A 22,001-nucleotide genomic window follows, 5' to 3' on the forward strand; every position below is an offset into this window, starting at 1 on the left:
ACCTTTAAGGTTGCGGGAATTTGTACAACTTAATTGCTATAATATACAAAGTAAATGGTGGCCTTATTCAGTCTCCCTCAGTGAGTGGTCAGTTAATTAGTATGACTTTAGAATAGCTAAAAAAAAAAAGACGAGAAAAACAGCACAATCCAAGTAGTAAAGCCCATTTGATTGAGCCATTTCCCCACGAGAATAAATATTGTTACATAAAGTACACTGCCGGTCCAAACCAAAAGTCACACACTCTTCGCGGTGACATCATTTCCATAAGCTTCTGCAGTGGCACAGCATTTATTTCTGTCCAGAGATGCATTCATTTTCGATCTTCATCTTATATTGATGATGGGAGAGTCAGACAAAGTCTTCTCCAGAACATCCCAAAGATTCTCAGTGGGGCTGAGGTCTGGACTCTGTGGAGGACAATCCATGTGTGAAAATGACATCTCATGCTTCCTGATCCATTCATTCTCAATGTGAGCCCCATGAATCCTGGCATCGTCATCTTAGAACATGTCCATGCCATCAGGGAAGAAAAACTCCACTGATGTAAAGACCTGGTCATTCAGTATATTCAGGTAGTCAGCTGACCTCATTCTTTGGGAACATAACGTTGTTGAACCTGACCAACCCCTGATCATAACTCTAACCCCCACAGGGTTGTAGGTACTAGTCATGATGAGTTCATCACTTCATCTGCCTCTCTTCTTACCCTGATGCCCCCATCACTTTGGAACAGGGTAAATCTGGACTCATCAGACCACATGACCTCATTTCATTGCTCCAGAGTCCAATCTTTATGCTACCTAGCAGACTGAAGCCTCTTTTTCTGATTAGCCTCAATAATCATTGGTTTTATTAGAGCTACAGCTGTTTAGTCCCAATCCTTAGAGTTTCCTTCACATTGTGTGTGTGGAAATGCTCTTACTTTCACTATTATACATAGCTGTGAGTTCCACTATCCTTCAGGTTTTAATAATGCGTTGGAAGGTTCTGAACAAGATTTTAGTAGTTACTTTTAGTAGTTGTCTTCTTTGCTTGATGCAGGCCAATAATTTGAACCATCTGATACATCCTTTCCATGACCACAGGATATGTCTTCAACAAGGTTTTCTTCAAAAATGAGAAGCTCCTCACTGCATCAGCTAGGGTTAAATAAGTTGTTGCAGCCGAAACGTATTCATCACTGCAGTAATTATCCAGTGGAAGGCTCTTACCTATCTGCTTAGTTAAATCCAAGTAGTGACTTTTTTTTGGACGGGCAGCGTATAATTAATTGTACAATGTGTGCTTCAAACAGTGAGCTACAAAATTACATCATGGATTATGCTGCCATGATATCAATGCAAGATCATGAAACAGGAATCAACTATTTATCAGATAAAGAACGTATCAATTAGAGATCGAGAAGCTCAAAGCAGTTCATTTTCAATCAAGTGCTTTAAATATCCTCTAATGTGCAGCGTAATCCTTTAAGCATGGGATTTTATGCCCTTTGTAACCACTACTTTGCTCAAAACGTCCAATTAAATTCTTTTTCCAAACATTGTTTGTGGCTTATTGTTAAGCTGAAAATCACAATCTGACACTGCATTCTGGCTGCTCTTTTCTCAAATATGTAAATACGGTTGGTGAGTCTTTTTAAGTGGGAGCTAATCTTTCAGGAACAGCAACATTTTTAGAAAGACAGGTACAGAGGACGTTCTAATATCACAAAGTTTCATAATCTAGTTTGGCATCAAAAGTTTCAATTAAACCCTCTTTCATAACAGACGGCTTTGAGTTTCCTGTCTAAGACGCCGTGTTTCGGCTACATCGTCTATGCAAACCAGCTCAAGTGGAAGTTCGTTGTTTTCCAGCTTGCATGTGACAAGTAATTCAGTTTCAGAAGTAAAAATGTAATCAAGTAATCCAAGCAATCTAACAACTGCTAAATGAGTTTCACGAGTTTGTGAATATGTAAGTACGGGACATGCACTTGCGATGTTGCATCTGTTCATTTTTTCTACAACCAACTGGTGTGTCAGGCCTGTCAGATGTTGTTATTCTGTGCTGCTTTTTTAACCTCACAGCATATTGTTTCCTGTCTATTTTCTTCTATCTAATTAGTGCCTAAATGGTCAAAAATTATAGTACAGCTTCATTTTAACATCGCAGTCCAAGCTTTTCACTGAGGTGGAAAAAGGTTTTTGTTGCAGTTCTTGATGATATGTGACACATAATTGGCAGCGCTGTGATGCTAAGATTTCTGAAAGAATGTTTTTTAGTCAGCACTGTAATTACTTTACATTAAAATCCCCCTGCTGTCGCTGCTTAAAAACATATCTCAGCACAATGACGTGATATTTAGAAGTTTTTTTGTGCCTTAAAACGACAGATGTACTTCTGCGTCGTTGTTTGTCAGGACACTGCAATTATGTGGTCAAAATGATCAGAATCAGAAGAATTTGTCTTTTCCTGATAATATGCACATCAAGGTTGCATGAGCGAGAGTGAGGCATTCAATGAAGGCTGACAATGTTATGAAAATCTGAAAAACAGAAGAGGACATAGCTTTGCTCTATTCATTCTTTTAGAAAACTGCTTGATTAGTTCCAGTGTTTCATGTGATTCACTGTTTTCTTCTATCAGATAAAAAGGTTATGCTGACAGGGTTGTTGCGGGACACACATTCCATAAATAATAATTATTTAAAATGTTATGTTGATTGAAAAAAATGATCCCAGAATTACAAGAGATATCAATGAAAAAATAACACAAAAAAGCAGGTTTAAACTTAATTTTAACTGTTTTACTGGAGATTCAATTTGGTCATCAGGTTGGTGGGGCAAGAGAAAATATCATTTTAAGAGGAAATGCAGACTTGTTTGATATTTTTTAAAAGCATTTTCAAACATGCTTTTCTACTATTTCTTTTTTTAATTTTGTCTCAGAACATTCCAACAACAACTGCATGTTTTAGCATTTTGTACATGGATTATTTGAAATTTGATGTGTGGGATGTAAAATGTCCTCTAATTCTGAAATGATCCACATGTTAATACATGCTAGGACATTAAAGTACGAGTTACTATATCAGTAAATGCTAATATGGTAGGACATGTTACTACATGTTAGTAAATTTCAGTGTATCTTAATATAATTACTGCATGATGGTGTACGATAGTGCATATTAGTACATGTTTTTATACATTAGTACATGGTAGTAAATGTTAGTTCATGGTAGTACATGTTGGTGCATGTGAGCCCCTCCTATTGAAACTCTGTGTGCTCATAAACAAACAGACTGAACCACAACACTGGAGAAGCTAACAAGCTGTCCAGTGATCAGGTGGACCAAAAAATCTTAAAACAAAGTGCTTTACTGATGTTATGCAGAGAATGATTTATCTCATGTATGCCCACTTGTTTCATTTAAGCTCGGTGTCCATTTCTTCTTCAACTCCAATCTTTGTATGTCTGTTTTATACAAGTTACCCCGGGCTTTATTTTCATTAAAATTATTTCATCATTACCAATTCACATATTTATTTATAAATATAAAGAAGGAATTGAATTAAGAGTTACTAGAATTCTGATGCCAAACTAAATAGAGGGTGAGGCAAGTTCATATTCCATTGTTTGTATGTCAGTGGTTATGTGTTTGCTGCAAGATGAGGCATATTCTGTTCATCGTATTAGAGCTTATTAATTGCAGCATCTTGACTAAAATGACCAGCTCTTCAATTTGACACACACCATAACTCACCTTTATGAGAACTGAATTAAACTGAGCTGCACAAAGCATCTCTCCCCTGTTCTTTAGTTACTCCTGAGCAACAGACCAGCATCTCCCAAGCACAGCCAGAGCACTACAGAGAATCTTTGTTGACAGTGCGTCTAGATGAGAAAACCTGTTATCTGCCACAGATTTTCACCATCATTTGGCGAGTAGGCCAAACATGAAAACAAATCCACTGCAACTCAATTACTGCATATAATGCTGAAACTGCTGACCCACTCAAGCTGAAATGTGTCACCTCAAAAATGGATAACACTAATGACTCAGCTGGAGCTGACAGCGACAACGCTGTTTTTTTCTAGCAACGAAAATCAATCATGTCTTCTTATTTAGGTGGTAACAGATTTGCAGCTGTTTATCAAAGCATAAATGTCAGTTTTCTAACTGAATGTACATTCTGCTGATTGAATTGAATGAAAATCAAAGCATAGAATGCACAGTCTAAAGCACAAAAGGTGCTTAAACATCAGAGAAGCATTCAGTTTTCCCTATTAGATGCATCAATTGCCCACTAGATGTCGATGGGTTTAGTCTCATGGCCAAGAAAACCACACCGCGTGGAGTCGCAGGGAGGTGATCAATAGTTCAACAAGATAAAGAGCAAACAGACATGCTAGCTGCTCTGTGGTGCTGCACTTAGCCATCCACTTATCTGTTGGGGAAAATCACAGCAAAGTATAACAAAACAAGAAAAGCACTAAGAGCGCAGTACTCCACCAAGGCTGCTCAGTCAGCATATCCATTAACTCTTGAAAGAAATTTGTGGCAGAAATCATAGCACTATAGAACATTGTCATTAAATATCGATGTACCTGTACAATTTCCAATGGAGAAGTCCCGATAAGTCTGCAGTGGTCAATTTGCAATAGGATCGCAATCCTGTGATTGTCAACAGGCAGTCGATGTGGTGTTTACTTGTCATATTTACAGTGATGCCATGTCGCTATCTTGCAATGACATAGAAATCTTTAACAAATCTGTGGATCCAAACTATAAGCCGCATCACTGCCAAAATCCAATCAGTTGGTCCTTGTGTCATTTCCGACCTTCCCTGAAAATTTCATCTAAATCCGTTATTCCGTTTTTCAGTAATATTGATAACAGACAGACAAACAGATGGACAAACCAATGCTGATTGTCACATAACTCCACCCATAAGAAACTTAAAAAGCAAAATCGGCAGGCGTCACAGTAGCTCAACTGGTTGAGTGGGCGACTGATACACAGGTGCAGGTCCTTCCCCACTCATCCCCCCACTTTCCTGTCTCTCTCTCCACTGTCCGATATAATAAAGTCTAACAGGCCAAAAAAACAAAAAAGCTAAATTGGCGTTGGCGATGTCATGACAGTAAATGTTGGAGGATCATCAAAAGTAGTAAAGTCATGCTGTTAGCCGGCTATTAAAATCCTTTACCCTATATCCATCCATCCATTCATTATCTATACACCGCTTATTCCTCATTAGGGTCGTGGGGGGCTGGAATCTATCCCAGCTGACTTAGAGTGAAGGCAGGGGACACCCTGGACAGGTCACCAGTCTATCACAGGTGGGGATGATAATTGATAAGAAATTATTGATGTCAATGCCATTATTGATGCCACTTATCGATTCGATTCCTTATCGATTCTCTTATTAATGCAGCGTCACAGTGATTACATTCAGCCTTTTCTCTTGAAAAAATGAAGCCATGCCCGCGATCGCTTCTTCCGCTCCATGGATTGTTCCCGCTGTGGGCTCTAATCTCGCGACAACTGCACCCACGCAACTGAATACGGCAGGTCTCGCGAGGCTTCTTCTTCTTCATTGGTTTTATGACGGTTGCTATCCATCACTTTGGTGCATTACCGCCCCATTCTTGCAACGAGGCTAGTGACAGAGTTCAGTTTGGAGAGACAGAACGTTTTTTTATTTATTATTTTTTAAAAGAATGACATACGGGCAGCAGTGAATGTCCATAGGTCTGTATTTGCCCACCAGCTCTCTGGGTCCAACGTTTTAATGTATTAGTAACGTGTGTTAACGGTCGCAGCTTCGTGGTCGAAGCTAGCCATATCATGGTAGCTCTGAGATGGAAATGAGGGTGGCGTTCAGCTGACTGTGGTCTCCAGCAGAGAAAAAGAGGAATCGCAGATGTAGCACAGGTATGTATGTGAAGTGTGGCAGAGTGTAAGTCGTTTTTAGAGTTGTGGTTTGGAGGTTGTTAGTTGGGAAATTCGCAGACAGAAATTGCGACGGCAGGATGAAGTGAAAGCAGTGAGGGCAGTGAAAATAACGTCAAGGCATCGATAACGGGAACCGGTTCTCAAAACGGCATTCGATTCCGGGAAATCGATCCATTTCTTATCGATGGCATCGAGGAACCGGTTCTCGATTATCATCCCTAATCACAGGGCTACATAAAGAGACACCAATGGACAATTTAGAGTCATTAACTAACCTCAGCACGTTTATGGACTGTGGGAGGAAGATGGAGAACCCAGCGAAAAGCACGCATGCAGAGGGAGCACATGCAAACTCAATGCAGAAAGATCCTGTAAAGGCCGGGACGTGAACCCGACATCTTTTAGCTGCAAAGTAAAAGAGCTAACCACCAAGCCACTGTGCGGCCCCCCTTGCCCTATTTACTGATATAAAATTTAATTCATCCATACAAAGATCAACTGGAGCCTTCCGTGTACACCTACTGTGCTAGGAGGAGCTGTTTCCACAGGCTAACAGGTCAGTGTCATTCCCAGCTCAGTGGGCTCTCACTGTCAGCAGAGGTCTGGGGACTAGCTAATCGAGCCGTTGACGGTTGTAGGTTAGATGAATTAGCCATATCAGATCCCCATCTGTTTGCCCAGGTGGGCTGGCTATGTGACAGAAAGGCTGGATGCCAGTAGCACTGACTAGCATCTCGCCCCTATCTCTTCTTTTAATCTTCTTGTGTCTATTCTGCACCCCTTTTATTTCTTCAGAAAACCGCTGTCATATGCTTTTACAAACCTCTGCCTGAGGAGAAGCTGAAAATAAAACAAGACAAGATCACAAACTGCAGCAACCAGTCATGAAAAACGGTGGCTTGGAAGTGAAGTCTGTCAGATCAATGTAGGTCTGTTTAAGCATGTTCAGGGTTTCATCTTCATGGTTCAGTGTCTCTGGAAGCGCAGCAGGCTGTTTTAATCAATCCAGTTAGAACATGTCGTAGACTCAGAGGAGGATGGAACACATGCTGTGTGAGCACTGGAATCTGTCTGAAAGGAGAATGAATTGCACAAGCGAGCTATGTTTAACAGTTCATTTCTTTTCTTTAACCAATTTATGTATTTCAATATTCTGGCCATTATTTTTTAACATGCAAAATAGATAATGTCTGCACACTCCAAAGCTGAACGCCTTCACCTGGAGGCAGCAGACTGTAGAGTCCTAATGCAGATCTTAAAGAGAGAATATCAGATATGAGCTATCATGTCAACCTGTCCTGCTATCTGTACAGTAACTATGATTTACTGCCAGCCACACAGATAGATGACACTGTCTGGGCCTTCAGCTGTAGCTATCTCATAAATGACGTACTGGAGTTGCAGCTCTTCACTTGTGGAATGGCTGATAGCGTTGCACAGAGAATGCCAACGCTTTTCGGCATCCAGCAAACATCACACCAAGTCTGTCTTCAGTTCTCTGTCTGGTAAACAATAGTAGTAATGGAACAAGGGCTGAGGCTTTAATGCGTCAATTGTGATGAATTAATTACAGAAAAAAATAACCTTTCTCAGTTCCCTAATTTCTGGCACAACGGTAACCAGTGTTGGGCAGTAACGTCACTACAAATAGCGTCGTTAGTAGTTTAACTACATTTTTCTGTAACGACGTGGTAGCGTCGTTGTTTACAAAATCAAAAAACGTTTCAACAGCTTAGCTAATCTTTTGGTCATGTAGCGCGGTAGTGAACGCAAAAAGCTACATTAAAAATGATTAATGTTGAACTGCTTGAAGCGGAGCTTTCTGCTCTGCTGCAGTCTCATCTCACACTTTTAAGGATCAGACAGTGACATCCTCTCCAAACGCCGACATGTCTGTGTCGACCAATAGAAGCGGAGGAACTGTTGATGTCGTCATTCAACAATCCCTTCCTGCGACTTCACTGGATCCACACACACACAGACGCTCGCTTCAGTTTTTGAGTTTTTGTGAAAAAACGGAGAAAAGTTGTTTTCAGATACCTACTGTGCCAACCCAGTGCGAAGTTTCTGTCAACTTCAAAGACGTCAAATACAAATCTGAGAACCCATATACAGGTGACTACCGAATATGCACAACCAGCAGCAGTTAGCTAACCACCACATGTCAACCGCAGTATAAGATGCACACTCAAACGAGCTACTTTTCAACATCTAAAATTCGCGTGGCAGTAAATTAATTAAATTAAGCGTAAGGTTGTGGTGGCAGTGTGTGAATGTGTATAAATTGGGGGATTAAATAATTAAACTGATACATATCAGTTTAATTATGGGAGGTATGGGAGAAAACGAGGTAACAGTAAAACCAAAATCTGTCTTCTTCAGTATTACTGTTAACACTAATGAGCAAATGGCTGAAAAAAATAACAGAAAGGGTAACAAAAGTGATGGCATAAATGATTAAATATCTTAATCTTACACTCAAGACCAAAATTGAGTTAAGTAGTAGTGGATACAGCACTTTGGGAAAGCACTGAATGATTTTACATAGATATTAGACTTAAGAAATAAAACTTGATTTAATACCCAATGTGAATACCCAAATTATGTATAAAATTGTCTTACTATAATATTGCTTACTTTATATGGAAATGATATCAAATGTAACCTATTATACCCTCCAATGTAAGTGGTGTGTTAATATAAGCTACTGCAACTTAATTATCAGATACATTATGTCTGCAATACAAACTAAAAAGAAAATCAGAACAATGATTTCTAATGTAAAAAGGTTGATTCATTTTAAATATAGCTCCACATATTCCTCAGTGTATCAACTTACTAACTTTGGAGCACTGAGAACAAAAATGATGGTTTAATAATAAATAAGTCAGCATTTTCTTGTCTCCGTTTGACTGACTTCATTAGTCCCTGAAATTTTTTGGCAAGAAAAAAAAGTAACTTGAATGTATTAAGCTACTTTGGCCATATTGCTGTAGCTTGGCTTGCTACATTTCTGTGGGTCATAGCTTCAGTGTAGTGAAGCTTGATTTAACACTGAGTAGCTGGTAGCTTAGCTCATTACAGTTTCCAAGTAGCTTGCCCAACACTGACGGTAACACTGATGCACACTCCAGCCTGTTAGGTGGCGGTAATGCACCTAAAGTCTGTTTGCCAGCTGCAAAGAAGATGCTCAGGATGCACTGAGTGAATCAGTGCAGAAACCTCAGACCAGCATGGCGGCTCGGTCGCAAACTTTCTCCTTGTATTATGAAAATTTTTTAGAAAAAAGTATTTCTGACAGTATTAGTGGCCAAAAATACGCGTTTTAGTTCAACGACGGCTAGTTTAGACGTTTAATGAAATGCGTTGGACCTCCGTTCCCGCACTGCATTTGCAAAAGTAGAACTACTTCATGCAAATGAGCTCTGAGGTGACGCAGCATACGTTAGCTACGACAGTCCTGGTACTGGCCAATGGTGTAGCCAACCCATCATAGACCACTTTTCACAACACTGAAAGTGCTTCAGTTTACAAAAAGTCTTAAAATGTTGAATATGATCCCTGTAATTGCACTTTGAGTCTGCAGTAATCTGGGAATGTAGTACACAGATGAAAAATGCAGAGAAATATAAATGAAACAAACATTTGTTGTTTAAGTTCACGTATATGTCTGTTCACTGATTCAGTCGTCAACCAACATTTATTTGAATTGAAAAACTTTGTAATTGTGTCCATTTTTGCTATTTGACAAAAATGTGATTAATTAATGACAAAGCCCCTAATTAATTAGATCATTTTTTAAATCCCATCCCAGCACTAAATGGAACGCAGTTATTAGAGCATCCGATGTGGATGTGTTTGTTTAAGTCAGTGCATTGTTAAAATGGGACAATATTTTAGGAAGAGCTGAGTGAACATGGGGATTCTCCAACCTCCCAAAGATCTGTTTATCTTAGAAATGAAATAAAGGAGAAAGACCTACTTCTGACCCATGAACTGTACAGACCACTGATTCTTCTTTGCACATGAAAATCCTTTCGACTCCATAAAAGTTCTTTACTTAACATAAATGCATAAATAATCCTATTTAAGTACAGCAATCCTCAGAGCCAAACCTGCAAAACCTAATTATTTTAAAAACATCATTAAAAATGTAGAAAATGCTAAGTCTATCCTGTGGGAGCATTTTATATTTCTCATCCTCCCATCATTTTTGTTATTCTAAAACCAAGGGATTACCAATTAAAAATGACAGAAATATGTGTATTTAAGCTTAAAATAAGTCCCGACTTAAGGTAATACTGAACATTTTGAAAGTAAGAACATATTGATACATCCTCTAAGAGTTCTTAATTTGTGTGTACATACAGGTAATAGGAGAGCGAGGCCCGCTGACTTTACTGTAATGAACTTCTGACGAATGCTGCTCACTCCCCGTGTTTGTCGCCATTTGTTTATTCTGGTAATTATGTTTTCATTCTTTGTCTCCTCTGTCTTTGCTCCCCCACTCGAGCTCCTCCACAATCTGTCTCTTTTTTTTGTCTCTACCCTCAACCTTTTTTAATCATGTTAGCTATCAATAATTAATCTGCAGCAGCTTGCCCACCCAGCTTGTTTAGCGATGTCTGTCATCCAGCTAACTTAATGCAGGGCTGGATTAGAGTGGCAGCATGGGCAGAGGGGATCCTCCATGTATTGCGGCATCTGGGCCAGGCGAGGGATTTGTCAGAAACCATAATGACCAACGCCACATTATGCATTCTCCTTGCCCTCAATGCGTCCACCTCCTCAGAGTCCAGACAGGCGGAGCCCATCTTTATTATTTTAATCAGCTGGGCAAAATGAGGAGACAAATAGGAAGAGCGTGAATCAGTATAAAATTAATCACCGGCCATCGTGTTCCTACGTCCGTAGCAAGCTAAAATATGCACAGGAAGAGACAACGGAGAGAAAAAGAAACAAATTGAGAATGACTGGTCAGTTCATCAGCTTTTGTTACTCCTGTTAGAAGTTTCATTTGTAATAATTTAATGAGGTTAGGTAAGGACAGACGCAGAGAATGTATTATGAACAGCGACCATCTGCTGTTTAGCATAATCAAATGAGAAAGTTTCTTTGAGGGCTTGGGGATATATCTTTCATTATCTATCTATCTATCCATCCATGTATATATCCTGCCAATGAAGACAACATTAAATGACTAGACATTACTAATGTGGTAACTGACTATTCTAGCTGGAAACGGCTGATTTTTAATCAATGTCTACGTAGAGATACACATAAATGCATATAAATGTTCACTACGCTCACTACTGATACTAAAAAAGAGCAATAAGGATAATTCATAAAACTGGTTATAGAGATCACACAGATTCACTCTTCTTAAAATCCAAAACCTTTAAATCCCGACCTGCACAAATAATGTACAAAGCAATAAATGACCAGCTTACTGTGAATATTCAGAACTTGCTATTTGACAGAGATGGTGGTTATAATTGGAGGGGGATTTAAAATTAAAACATGGTAGCACAACACTGAAGTCCTTTAGTCTTTCAATATGGAGCGAGGTTCTGGAAAGGATCGGAGGAGAGGCTCAAGCAATGTCCAAACGAGCCAGTTTAAAAAGCACTACAAAGATATGGTTTTCACTAGGTACAGGGAGGAGGAGGGGCTTTTACATGGGTATACCATTGATTACAATTCTACAATTTCATTTAGCAGACGCTTTTATCCAAAGTGATGTATATCTGGGAGTAGATACAACACAAGAGTGGATCTGGTCAGGACAAAACAACCTGGATAAGAGCCTTAAAACAAGTTCAGGAGTCATTATAGGACTGTGGTGTCTACAGGCAATGCAGATGTAATAGGATTTTTTTTTGTCTTTGCAGTCTGTCAAATGTAAAGGTGTTCAGTGAAGAGCTGGTTTTCAGTATTTTCTTAAAGACTGAGAGGGACTCTGCAGATCAAATAGAGTTTGGTAACTTGTTCCACCATTGCTGAACCACAGAAGAGAAGAGTCCAGTTATCGACCGGCCCTGTTGTGGTGGTTGGATCAAGCGCCTTTTGTTGGCCGACCGTAGTGAGCAGGAGGTAGTGTAACGAGAGAGTTCAGGTAGAAGGGAGTTGTTTCACTGTAGTTTTGAATGCAAGTGTTAGAGTTTTGAAATTATTTAAAATTTGTTTATTTATATTATTTATTTTCAATGTCGTTTGTAAATGTGTACATAAATCGCCATGGGAGTGGGGTACTGAGTGACTGATAGGGTAGGTGTAAATAAGATTATGCTTCGTCCTACTAGTTTTTGGATATGTTGGGTTATTGGTTGTTGCTTTTGTTTTGTTGTTGTTTTGAATATTTTGATTTGTTTTTGTGGCTTTTTTCTCACATGACAGGAAATGAAAACTTTCATTCATTCATCCATTCATTCATTCATAGGGGTACAGAGGAACATTTCCAGCAACCATCACTCCTGTGTTCTAATGCTACACTGTGTTAGCTAATGGTGCTGAAAGGCTAATTGATGATTAGAAAACCCTTGTGCAGTTATGTTAGCACATGAATAAAAGTGTGAGTTTTCATGGAAAACATGAAATCATCTGGGTGACCCCAAACTTTTAGCTGATAGTATATACATATATATATCCCATGGTTTTATCTTGCTTTTTATTGCATAAAATTAACCCAACATACATGACATAGTTTTTTCATGTTCAGCACATTATTATCACCAGTAGTCTGCGGCAGACTCCCATGCTTGTAAATGTTGGAGCAAACGAGAAAGAGCCTTATTACTTTCCATGTTCATATTAGAGCTAACTGGGTGGATTCATTTTATTATGCAAAACGCTTTCAAAAAGTGTGCAACAAATATTTGCATACTAAACAGAACACTGAATACTTGTAAATGAGATGCAAAACTCGTGGCACAGATTTGTATCAGTTATTTTTTTCTTTTTGGCGCACTGCTCAAGTTTACTTTCACAAAACACAGAAGAGCACATGGGTGCACACACATTTCAATTGCCCCTGATGAAACCTCTGTTGCCATGGAAACTCTTTGACAGAAACTTCTCTCTAAGCTTGCCATTGACACAAATCACCCCAAATCCATCCTTCAGCTCAAAGTTGTCTTTTTTTATGGACTTAACCGAACAGGTTCAGGGTGGCTGCGGTATTTTCAGCTACGACCCGGGTTGGACAGGATTAATATTGGAACAGATTGAACACGATTACAGTCATTATGTACCTTACTCCTTCAGATACTCACATAAATTCTCTGTCAGGACCACACACTACAGTAGGAAACTTTTACCACTACAAAAACAGATTTTTCAAAAAGACTAATATCAATATTATCCCTGAAAACAGAAAGAACTGGTTGACTGAATTCCAAGCCTGCCTCTGTACCTCTGTTTTTTCACAAGATTTGAAAGCCAGACTGTCAAATCTGAACAAAGATATTCAAGCTTTGGAACCAAAGACACTACAAACATCTTGGAATTTAATAAAAATGTGTGTTTGTACAATTCTGAGCAAAAATACTTTCATATGAGCGAACGTGAAGGCATGTGAGGACACAGACATGAATGATAAAACTGACAAGTGCAGCAGTCGTACCGGTAATCTTGTCCAGTTCAGCCAAAGTCTCCTGGTAGGAGCTGATGATTCCTGCATATCGTGTCATCACCTCCTTCCTTAAGTTGTCCCAGTGAGGAGAAAGGTCCCCCAGCTCCCTCAGATCCTGCACCCTGGAGACAAACACAGACGCATGAAGACCTTTCTGGTTGTAATGATAGCAAAGAGAAAATTTCAATAAATTCCACAAATGCCACCTTGCTTGCCGACATCATGCAACCCAATTTAGGAAAGACTGAACGCTTTATAAATATATACTACTATTCAAAAGTTTGGGGTCACTCAACTGTCCCTATTTCTGAAAGAAAAGCACCTTTTTCAGTGACGATAACATTAAATGAATCAGAAATACAGTCCAGACTTCGTAATGTGATAAATGACTATTCTATCTGGAAACAGCTGATTTTTAATGGAATATCTCCATAGGGGTACAGAGGAACATTTCCAGCAACCATCACTCCTGTGTTCTAATGCTACATTGTGTTAGCTAATGGTGTTGAAAGGCTAATTGATGATTAGAAAACCTTTGTGCAGTTATGTTAGCACATGAATAAAAGTGTGAGATTCATGGAAAAGATGGAATTATCTGGGTGACTCCAAACTTTTGAACGGCACTGTAGGTCAACTTTAACTCCTTTAGAGCAACTTCAACTTATGTAGAGCAACTTTAATATAGAGGAACTTTAGCTAATAACGTCAGCTTCAGCTAATATAGAGCAACTTTATTTCATGCCCACTACCGTTTAAAAGTTCGGGGTCACTTCGAAATGTCCTTATCTTTGAAGGAAAGGAGTTTTTTCAATGATGATAATATTAAATGAATCAGAAATCCAGTCTACACATTGTTAATGTGGTAAATGACTATTCTAGCTGGAAACGGCTGATTTTTAATGGAATATCTCCATAGAGGTACAGAGGAACATTTCCAGCAACCATCACTCCTGTGTTCTACATTGTGTTAGCTAATGGTGTTGAAAGGCTAATTGATGATTAGAAAACCCTTGTGCAGTTTTGTTAGCACATGAATAAAAGTGTGAGTTTTCACAGAAAACAGGAAATTGTCTGGGTGACCCCAAACTTTTGACTGCCAGTCTATGCATACTTTTATAATTACAATGCTATAGCTAGTGTTGTATCATATTCATGTTTTTCAAACTACTTTGAAATTATCAAAATTTTCCAGTTGGGGTACAAAAATGATGAACAATCCTGGTAGAACACAGACACCAGCTAACACATAGGGAATCAGACACACATGCACACACCGTATCCCGAAGCATCCTCTGCTGAGCCAGATAAACACATTTGTGAACCTCGGGCTAGGAGCTGGTGCCCACTTATCCGCTCTGCCCTATCAAATTCCTCCCCTGCTCTTACCATTCTTCTACCATTACAAATAAGACCAACTCATCTGCTCTTTGCTGGTGTCACCGGAGGAAGCAGCTGTCTGTCCTCCAGCCTCAGACTAAAATCACCTGCGCTTCCTCTCAGGAAATAATTGTAGTTTTGCATGAGTGTGTGGATTTGTGGTTGTGTGTGTAAAAATTACGAAGCACAGCCTCTTTCATTGGCTCAACATTTGCATAAGAAAGGCGACGTCAGATGGACAGACATTGAAAAACAAGCCCTCCAGCATCAACTGAACAGTAAATTGCAGTGAAATTATCGAATTTTGAGGTTGAAGGAGCTTTATTCACTACCTGGAGTAACAAATGCTCAATCATATGTGCTTCCTTTACAACGAGCCCAATTTTTAGTAATTATACCTCATACATTTTGCATACTGTGTGACTTAATGTGAAAGGCTGCATGTATAAATGCATGTTGATTCAACTTATTCTTAATAGCAGGTATAATTTTGATGAATGCATAATGTAGTAGTTACTTCTTTGTTGTTGTCCAACTGCTACAACAAAGAATGAGGTGCGGACAGCCTCTGAAGAAGATTCCTGTTTCTTCAGTGTAAGTTATTTTTAGCTTGTAGATTACTTTGAAGTGTTTCAATACACAGCAGAGTGATAGAAGTGACGCCAAAGACAGAGAAGGAGGAGACGAAGGGAGAGGGAATCTCATTTAACGAAAGTCAAAGTCAAACAATGACCAAACTGACAAAGTTCAAAAGGATTGGTTCCCCCAATTATACAAAAAACGTAATCAATTAGCTATTTACTTATTCTTGCGAGGTGAAGAGAAACTACAGAGTATCCCAGCTGACATTGAGCGAGAGGTAGGATACGCTGAGGACAGGTTTTCGGTCAGACAGTGCACAGTATTGTCTATCAGCAGCTTGATGCAGATTCATCTGAAAACGTTGTCCTATAACAATCATTGCTAGTAAAGAGATACGGAAGCAGGTCTGAGGTCATTCAGTGACAGTGTTTCCATTACATAAATAAATTAAAGTAAAATTATCTGCATGGGAGGATTCTACCTGAGGTCAGTGATTTACCTCCTCTTTCCCAAAGTCCGTACCACTCTCGATTTATCTTCATTCCAGTTTTCTGACACTAATTACTGGAACTCTGCAACAATCCCTGAAACTCATCTCTCATCATTAAACAAATCAGTTAGAGAAACACTTCAGGACCACTGCACCTGTTTTTAGCCTTTTTACAAGTGATTGCATAATTTGTTTTGCAATATTGTGTGATTTGCTGTACATGTAATCTGTTTTTTGTTGTTCATCGCATTTGGTCATCTTGACCAGGTCATTATTGAAAATTAGAATCAGTTCTCAATTAACTTACCTGGTCAAATAAACGTTAAATAAAAATAAATACATTTGGGTAAACTGATGCTTTAATTACACAGTGTGCTTTCAGCTCATCATGCACTGCTCATCCAAAAAAACAAAACAAAAAAAAACAACAAAGGTTGCTCATTCTAATATTTCGTTGCACCGTTTTTAGCTTTGAATATGACACACATTGCTGTGGCATCGTGTCGATCAGTTTCTGCAATGTCACAGCTTTTATTTCTGTCCAGAGTTGCATTCATTTTATACTAAGATCTTATATTGATGATCTGGAGAGTCGGACAAAGTCTGACTCCACTGATAGAAACACCTGGTCATTCAGTATATTCAGGTAGTCAGACCTCATTCTTTGGGAACATAACGTTGCTGAACCTGACCAACCCCAGATCATAACTCTAACCCCCACAGGCTGGTAGGCACTAGCCATGATGAGTGCATCACTTCATCTGCCTCTCTTCTTACCCTGATGCCCCCATCACTTTGGAACAGGGTAAATGTGGACTCATCAGACCACATGACCTTCTTTCATTGCTCCAGAGTCCAATCTTTATGCTTCACAGCAAACTGAAGGATGTTTTCCGATTCTCCTCACTGATCAGTGGTTTTCTTAGAGCTACAGCTGTTTAGTCCCAATCCTTTGAGTTCCTCTTACTTTCACTATTAAACATAGCCATGAGTTCTACTGTTGATACGATCATCTAAGAGTTTGTTCCGACCACATTTGTTCCTCAGTAATGATGGTTCACCACTATCCTTCAGGTTTTAATAATGCGTTGGACGGTTCTTAACCTGATTTTAGTTGTTTCAGAAATCTCCTTAGTTTTCTTTGCTTGATGCAGGCCAATAATTTGACTCTTCTGAATCAGATTAACATCCTTTCCATGACTACAGGATATGTCTTCTGACATGGCTGTTTAAGAAATGAGAAGCTCCTCACTGCATCAGCTAGGGTTAAATAAGTTGTTGCAGCTGAAACACATTCATCACTGCAGTAATTATCCAATGGAAGGCTCTTATCTGTTTGCTTAGTTAAATCCAGGTGACGACTTTTTTTTTTTGAACAGGCAGTGTATATGCAAACAGTGCAGCAAATGACATGAAATGATGCATCTTTGTGGCCTGACAAACAACTGAAGAGCTTGTAGACAAATTCGAGATCACATAGGAAACATTTTCCTCGTCTCTTGCATTTTCCGCTAGTTCTAAACAAACCTGGAGCTTGAAACAAGCTCAAGGCAGAGAGACACCGCATGCTGGGCGACTCTGCCAACACACTCTGCAGGTGGTTGCAACGAAGTCATGCTTATGGCATAGGAGGATAGACAGGATGCTTCTCGACAAAGTCAGTATATTCAGATTACCATGAGGAAAAGAAGCTCATGGTGCCACGGCCAGCAGGACAAGCATGTGATTAGAGGTCATTTCAAAGAAGTATCATTTTCACTCCTATCAAATAATTAGTGCTCTACACCATTGCTGATTTTGAAAAGATTTAAAAGAAACCAGGAATGAATAAACTTTTTTTTTTTAAACTAGTGACATATAGGGGTGTAACAAAATGGTCAACTCACGAAACGATACGAAATACGAAACAGGGTTCACGATACGAAATACTCACGATAAGAAAATCCCCAACAGTAGGAAGTTATGCAAAAATCTCATTTTCTTCATTTTCTTCCTTATGCAGACATACAAAAAATAACGCTGCATCAGTACAAAACAAATGCTCTTTGGAAAAAAAAAAAAATTTGTAGTTTTTTTCCCCCTTTAGACTACAGTGCAAATACAAACATAAAATCTCAATAAAAAATACATCCACACAACCGATTCATTTGACGAAGGAGCGTCAGCTAATTCCTCAACCTCGTCTTAATCCATTTTGAAACGAGTGTTTTGCTACGGAAGGCGAGGAGGTTCAAAAATCATCAGTCTCAGTGGTGCGCGGCGCCCCTTCGCATTTTTTATTTCGTGCGTCTTTGAATTTTCTTTTGTCATTTTTTATTTCGCAAAATTTTGTGGCACAAATTTTCGTTACACCCCTAGTGAGGTACAGTTGCTGTCTTTGTGAATGGTGGTTCAAAACACATACTGTATAAGAAAGCAAGGTTTGAACAGAGGGAGACAAACTCAGCTCCAAAGACGATCACAGGTCTTTTACTGATTCACAGAAGTGTAACAAGTCCATATTAGGACTCTGGTAGAATCAAGACATCAGTGCTTTCAATCAAATACATCACTCTTTATCTATTTCGCTTGAAGCAGCCCCTAGTACAATAAAAAGACCACTTCAACCAATCAAAGGGGCAGTGTTATTTTTTGCTGATTTCAGTAGTAAATGTCACACAGCACTAGATTGCTACGATGATTGCAATAAAATGCAACTATTCACAATAATCTGCATCCTCAGGCTACACCTCTGAGATGCTGCTGGTTGTGTGTCACAGGGTCAAACCACACTGTTGTCTGCAGGTACCTTAGGTAGGGGTAGATGGTCCTGGTGTACATATCTGCGAATAAATAAAACAACAGACAAACATGTCTGCTGTGCTAAATGGGGGTGATAAGGCAATGGGGCAGCGAAAAGACAGAGATAAAGTATCTACCGCTTAATCAATGTGCTATTGTCTGGAAAGAGTAAAGGTGTGATAAGACTAAGAATAACCAGATTAACTATATGTATGTAGAGACAAAAGGGTCACAATGTCAGCCAGATCTTTTGATACACCATCCAACAGATAGGATACATTTCTCTGGTTTAAATGCTTCAGTGGGAAAATGCGTTGAGAATACAAGAAAAAATTCAGAGAGCGCAGTACTTCGTCAAGGCAGCTCAGCCGTTGTATCATTACTGATGGCTGATATATTGAAGAAATTTGTGGCAGAAATCATGGCACCATAGAATTTGTCCATTTAATATAGATGTACCCACAAACAAAATGACCTTGCGCTGAGCACAGGCGTGTGTTATGCATGTGCTCGTAGGGATACTGAATCACATGACTTGAATATGTAGCGGACGGCGAGAATTGATGGGACTTGGAAACACCCCACAGTTACAGTGACGCCATCTCACAATGATACAGAAATCTTTAACAAATCTATGGATCCAAACTATAAGCTGCATCACTGCCAAAATCTAATCCCTTGGTCCTTGTGTCATTTCTGACCTTCCCTGAAAATTTCATTAAAATCCGTTGGTCCATTTTTGAGTGATGTTGCTAACAGACAGACAGACAAGCCTTTGCTGATCGTCACATGACTCCACCGTTCTTAGGCGGAGTAATAAGATTTAATGGATAACTGGTCCCATTTTCTTGGATTCTGTCGTTTGTGGATTAAATGGATTTAAGTTTGTTGATGATATTTTGTCACTACTGACGTTACTGATAAAGGAGACGATTATCTCGAAGCTTGTATTCGGTCTGTTGTTTGTAATTCATCTAAAAGGGCCTTAAACACCCTTGAAGGCAAAACAACAACTCTCCCTAAAGTAACTAAATGTAGATAGACTATCACAGTAGATTAGAAAGTTATTTGTATTTTCCATTCTGTATCACTTGTGTGAAGAGATAAGAAAGTAGTGGATGAAAACAGAAAACGAATCGATGGACAGTCTCATAGTACAAGAGAAATAATAGGAAAAGGGAGAAAGGGATCACTAAGAGTAAAAAAATCAATAGAATAATAAGTTGGATTTATATGAAGGCATACAGTAGCTGATACACTTTAGTCATTAATTTTGACTGAAACATGACGCAGATATTGGGATATAAAACAACAAACAATAATCAAGAGGAGCAAAGTGTTAAAAGACGGATGACTGGGACAACACAATGCATTTACAAAATAAAGAAGACCCGTCATGTGGGCACCTTTATTTCATGGCTTGTGTTCAATTTAACCACAGAGTGTTTTGTGTGTGGGGTCGATACAACCTGTGTCTGAGGACTGAAAAGCCAACGTTTCCTTCACAATACATCCAAGAAGTCATTAATACTGACTTAGATGTACAGAACAAGAAGAAACACAGAAGCCAGATGTCACCTATATGATCTTGACACGCCACATCAGTACTTGTTAATTAACAAGGGGGAAAAAAAGAAGGGGACATGTTTTTTTTTTCATTAATGAGAAACCAGACAGCTCTTAATGAATGTCTTTTATCTACACCTACACACTTTACTACACATGCATTCATTATCTTTGCCCGCACATGAACACGGAGTCCTCAGCATCTTCACTGCAGGAAAGAAGGGAAATCAGCCACCTCTGTGCTCACAGAGTTAGATTAGAGCATGACTGTAGACATCAAAGCTAACAAACAGAAGGAAGAAATATATCCAAGATTATCACAGAGTGGTAAAGCAAACTAAGCCACCCACCATCCGCCGCTGCACTCGCAACTTTGCAGCACTAACGGAATCGTTAAAAACCCTGAGCTAGCACCGCTGTGAGCTTGGCTGACAGAATGGGCTAAATAGAGAAGCACCATGGAGAAAGACAACATTTAAAGAGGATTATAGGAGAGGTGCTTAAGCGACCGAGCTGGAGATACGCTACGCATGCCTGTTAATAAACAAACATTGTATATGGTAGTCATGGTGTGGAGCCCGCTGAGTGCTCATGAGCTGCATTATACCGATAAGACGTTTCATAAATATTCCCTAATTGTCTCCTAAATTTAGTTGTGATTTAAATTATCACTTTGCAGAGAAAATCACCTTCTGTGTAAAAAAAGAAAACAGAGAGTAGGGTAGTAGATGGCAAGTGGATGGATTCCAGTACATGTTTGACAAGTGAATTTGTCTGGTCAATGTGTAGCGGAGGGTGAGACTGTAGTTGGATATTAAAAAGCTTGGACACACCTTCTCATTCAGTGTTTGTTTATTTTTACTACTTTCTACATTGTAGATACACACTGAAGACATCAAAACTATGAACACACATGGAATTATGTAGCAACAAACTATTGTGAAATAACTCTAAATATGTTTTATATTTTAGATTCTTTAAAATAGTCACCCTTTGCTTTGATTACTGCTTTACACACTCTTGGCATTCTCTCCATGAGCTTCATGAGGGAGAATCTACAAGGTAAATAGTCATGGAAATAAAGAAAAAACATTAAATGAGAAGGTGTATCCAAATTTTTGACTGGTAGCGCATGTTTCTGCATGTGAACGTGCCCTTGAGTGTGCACGTATGATCACTGAGGTGCACCCTGTGATTACAAATCAAATGTTCTTGCATGTCTACGATTGCATCTTTTTGTTTCTACTCCTTGTATTACAGCGAGCATAAAGAACTGATGTCAAGCTCTGTGTGTGAGAGTGTGTATGTCCTGTATGTGTGTTCTGTATGAGAAGGGGTCGCCATAAACAACAGGCCAGTTGAGAGAGTGATGTGTCTTGACAAACACTGGTCGAGCCTGAGGGGAGAGACTCGATCTACTTACATGTGCACACTTACAAACTGGTGAAGCATCACCTCTCTGTCATTGTCTGAACCTGTCCTCATTCTCATACAGTAATAACTGCACCTGACTTGCACTACAGTTATATTCTTCATCTCCATAATGTGCTCATTATACACTATCTTTCAAAAGTCACCCAGATAATTTAATGTTTTTTTATGAAAATCACTCTTTTATTCATGTGCTAACATAA

General features: G+C 39.1%; 1 protein-coding gene across 4 annotated transcripts in view; it reads right to left on the reverse strand.

Moving 5' to 3' along the window:
* Positions 1-22,001, reverse strand: part of inpp4b (inositol polyphosphate-4-phosphatase type II B) — a 221,976-nt gene that overhangs the window by 58,745 nt on the left and 141,230 nt on the right. For all 4 annotated transcript variants that reach the window (XM_051946193.1, XM_051946192.1, XM_051946194.1 and 1 more), the window contains one exon: positions 13,563-13,693. In XM_051946193.1, the coding sequence (XP_051802153.1) occupies positions 13,563-13,693 (131 nt within the window). The remainder of the gene's footprint in view (positions 1-13,562; positions 13,694-22,001) is intronic.

Source organism: Acanthochromis polyacanthus, chromosome 3 (genome assembly GCF_021347895.1).
Source record: "Acanthochromis polyacanthus isolate Apoly-LR-REF ecotype Palm Island chromosome 3, KAUST_Apoly_ChrSc, whole genome shotgun sequence".
NCBI classification, from domain to species: domain Eukaryota; kingdom Metazoa; phylum Chordata; class Actinopteri; family Pomacentridae; genus Acanthochromis; species Acanthochromis polyacanthus.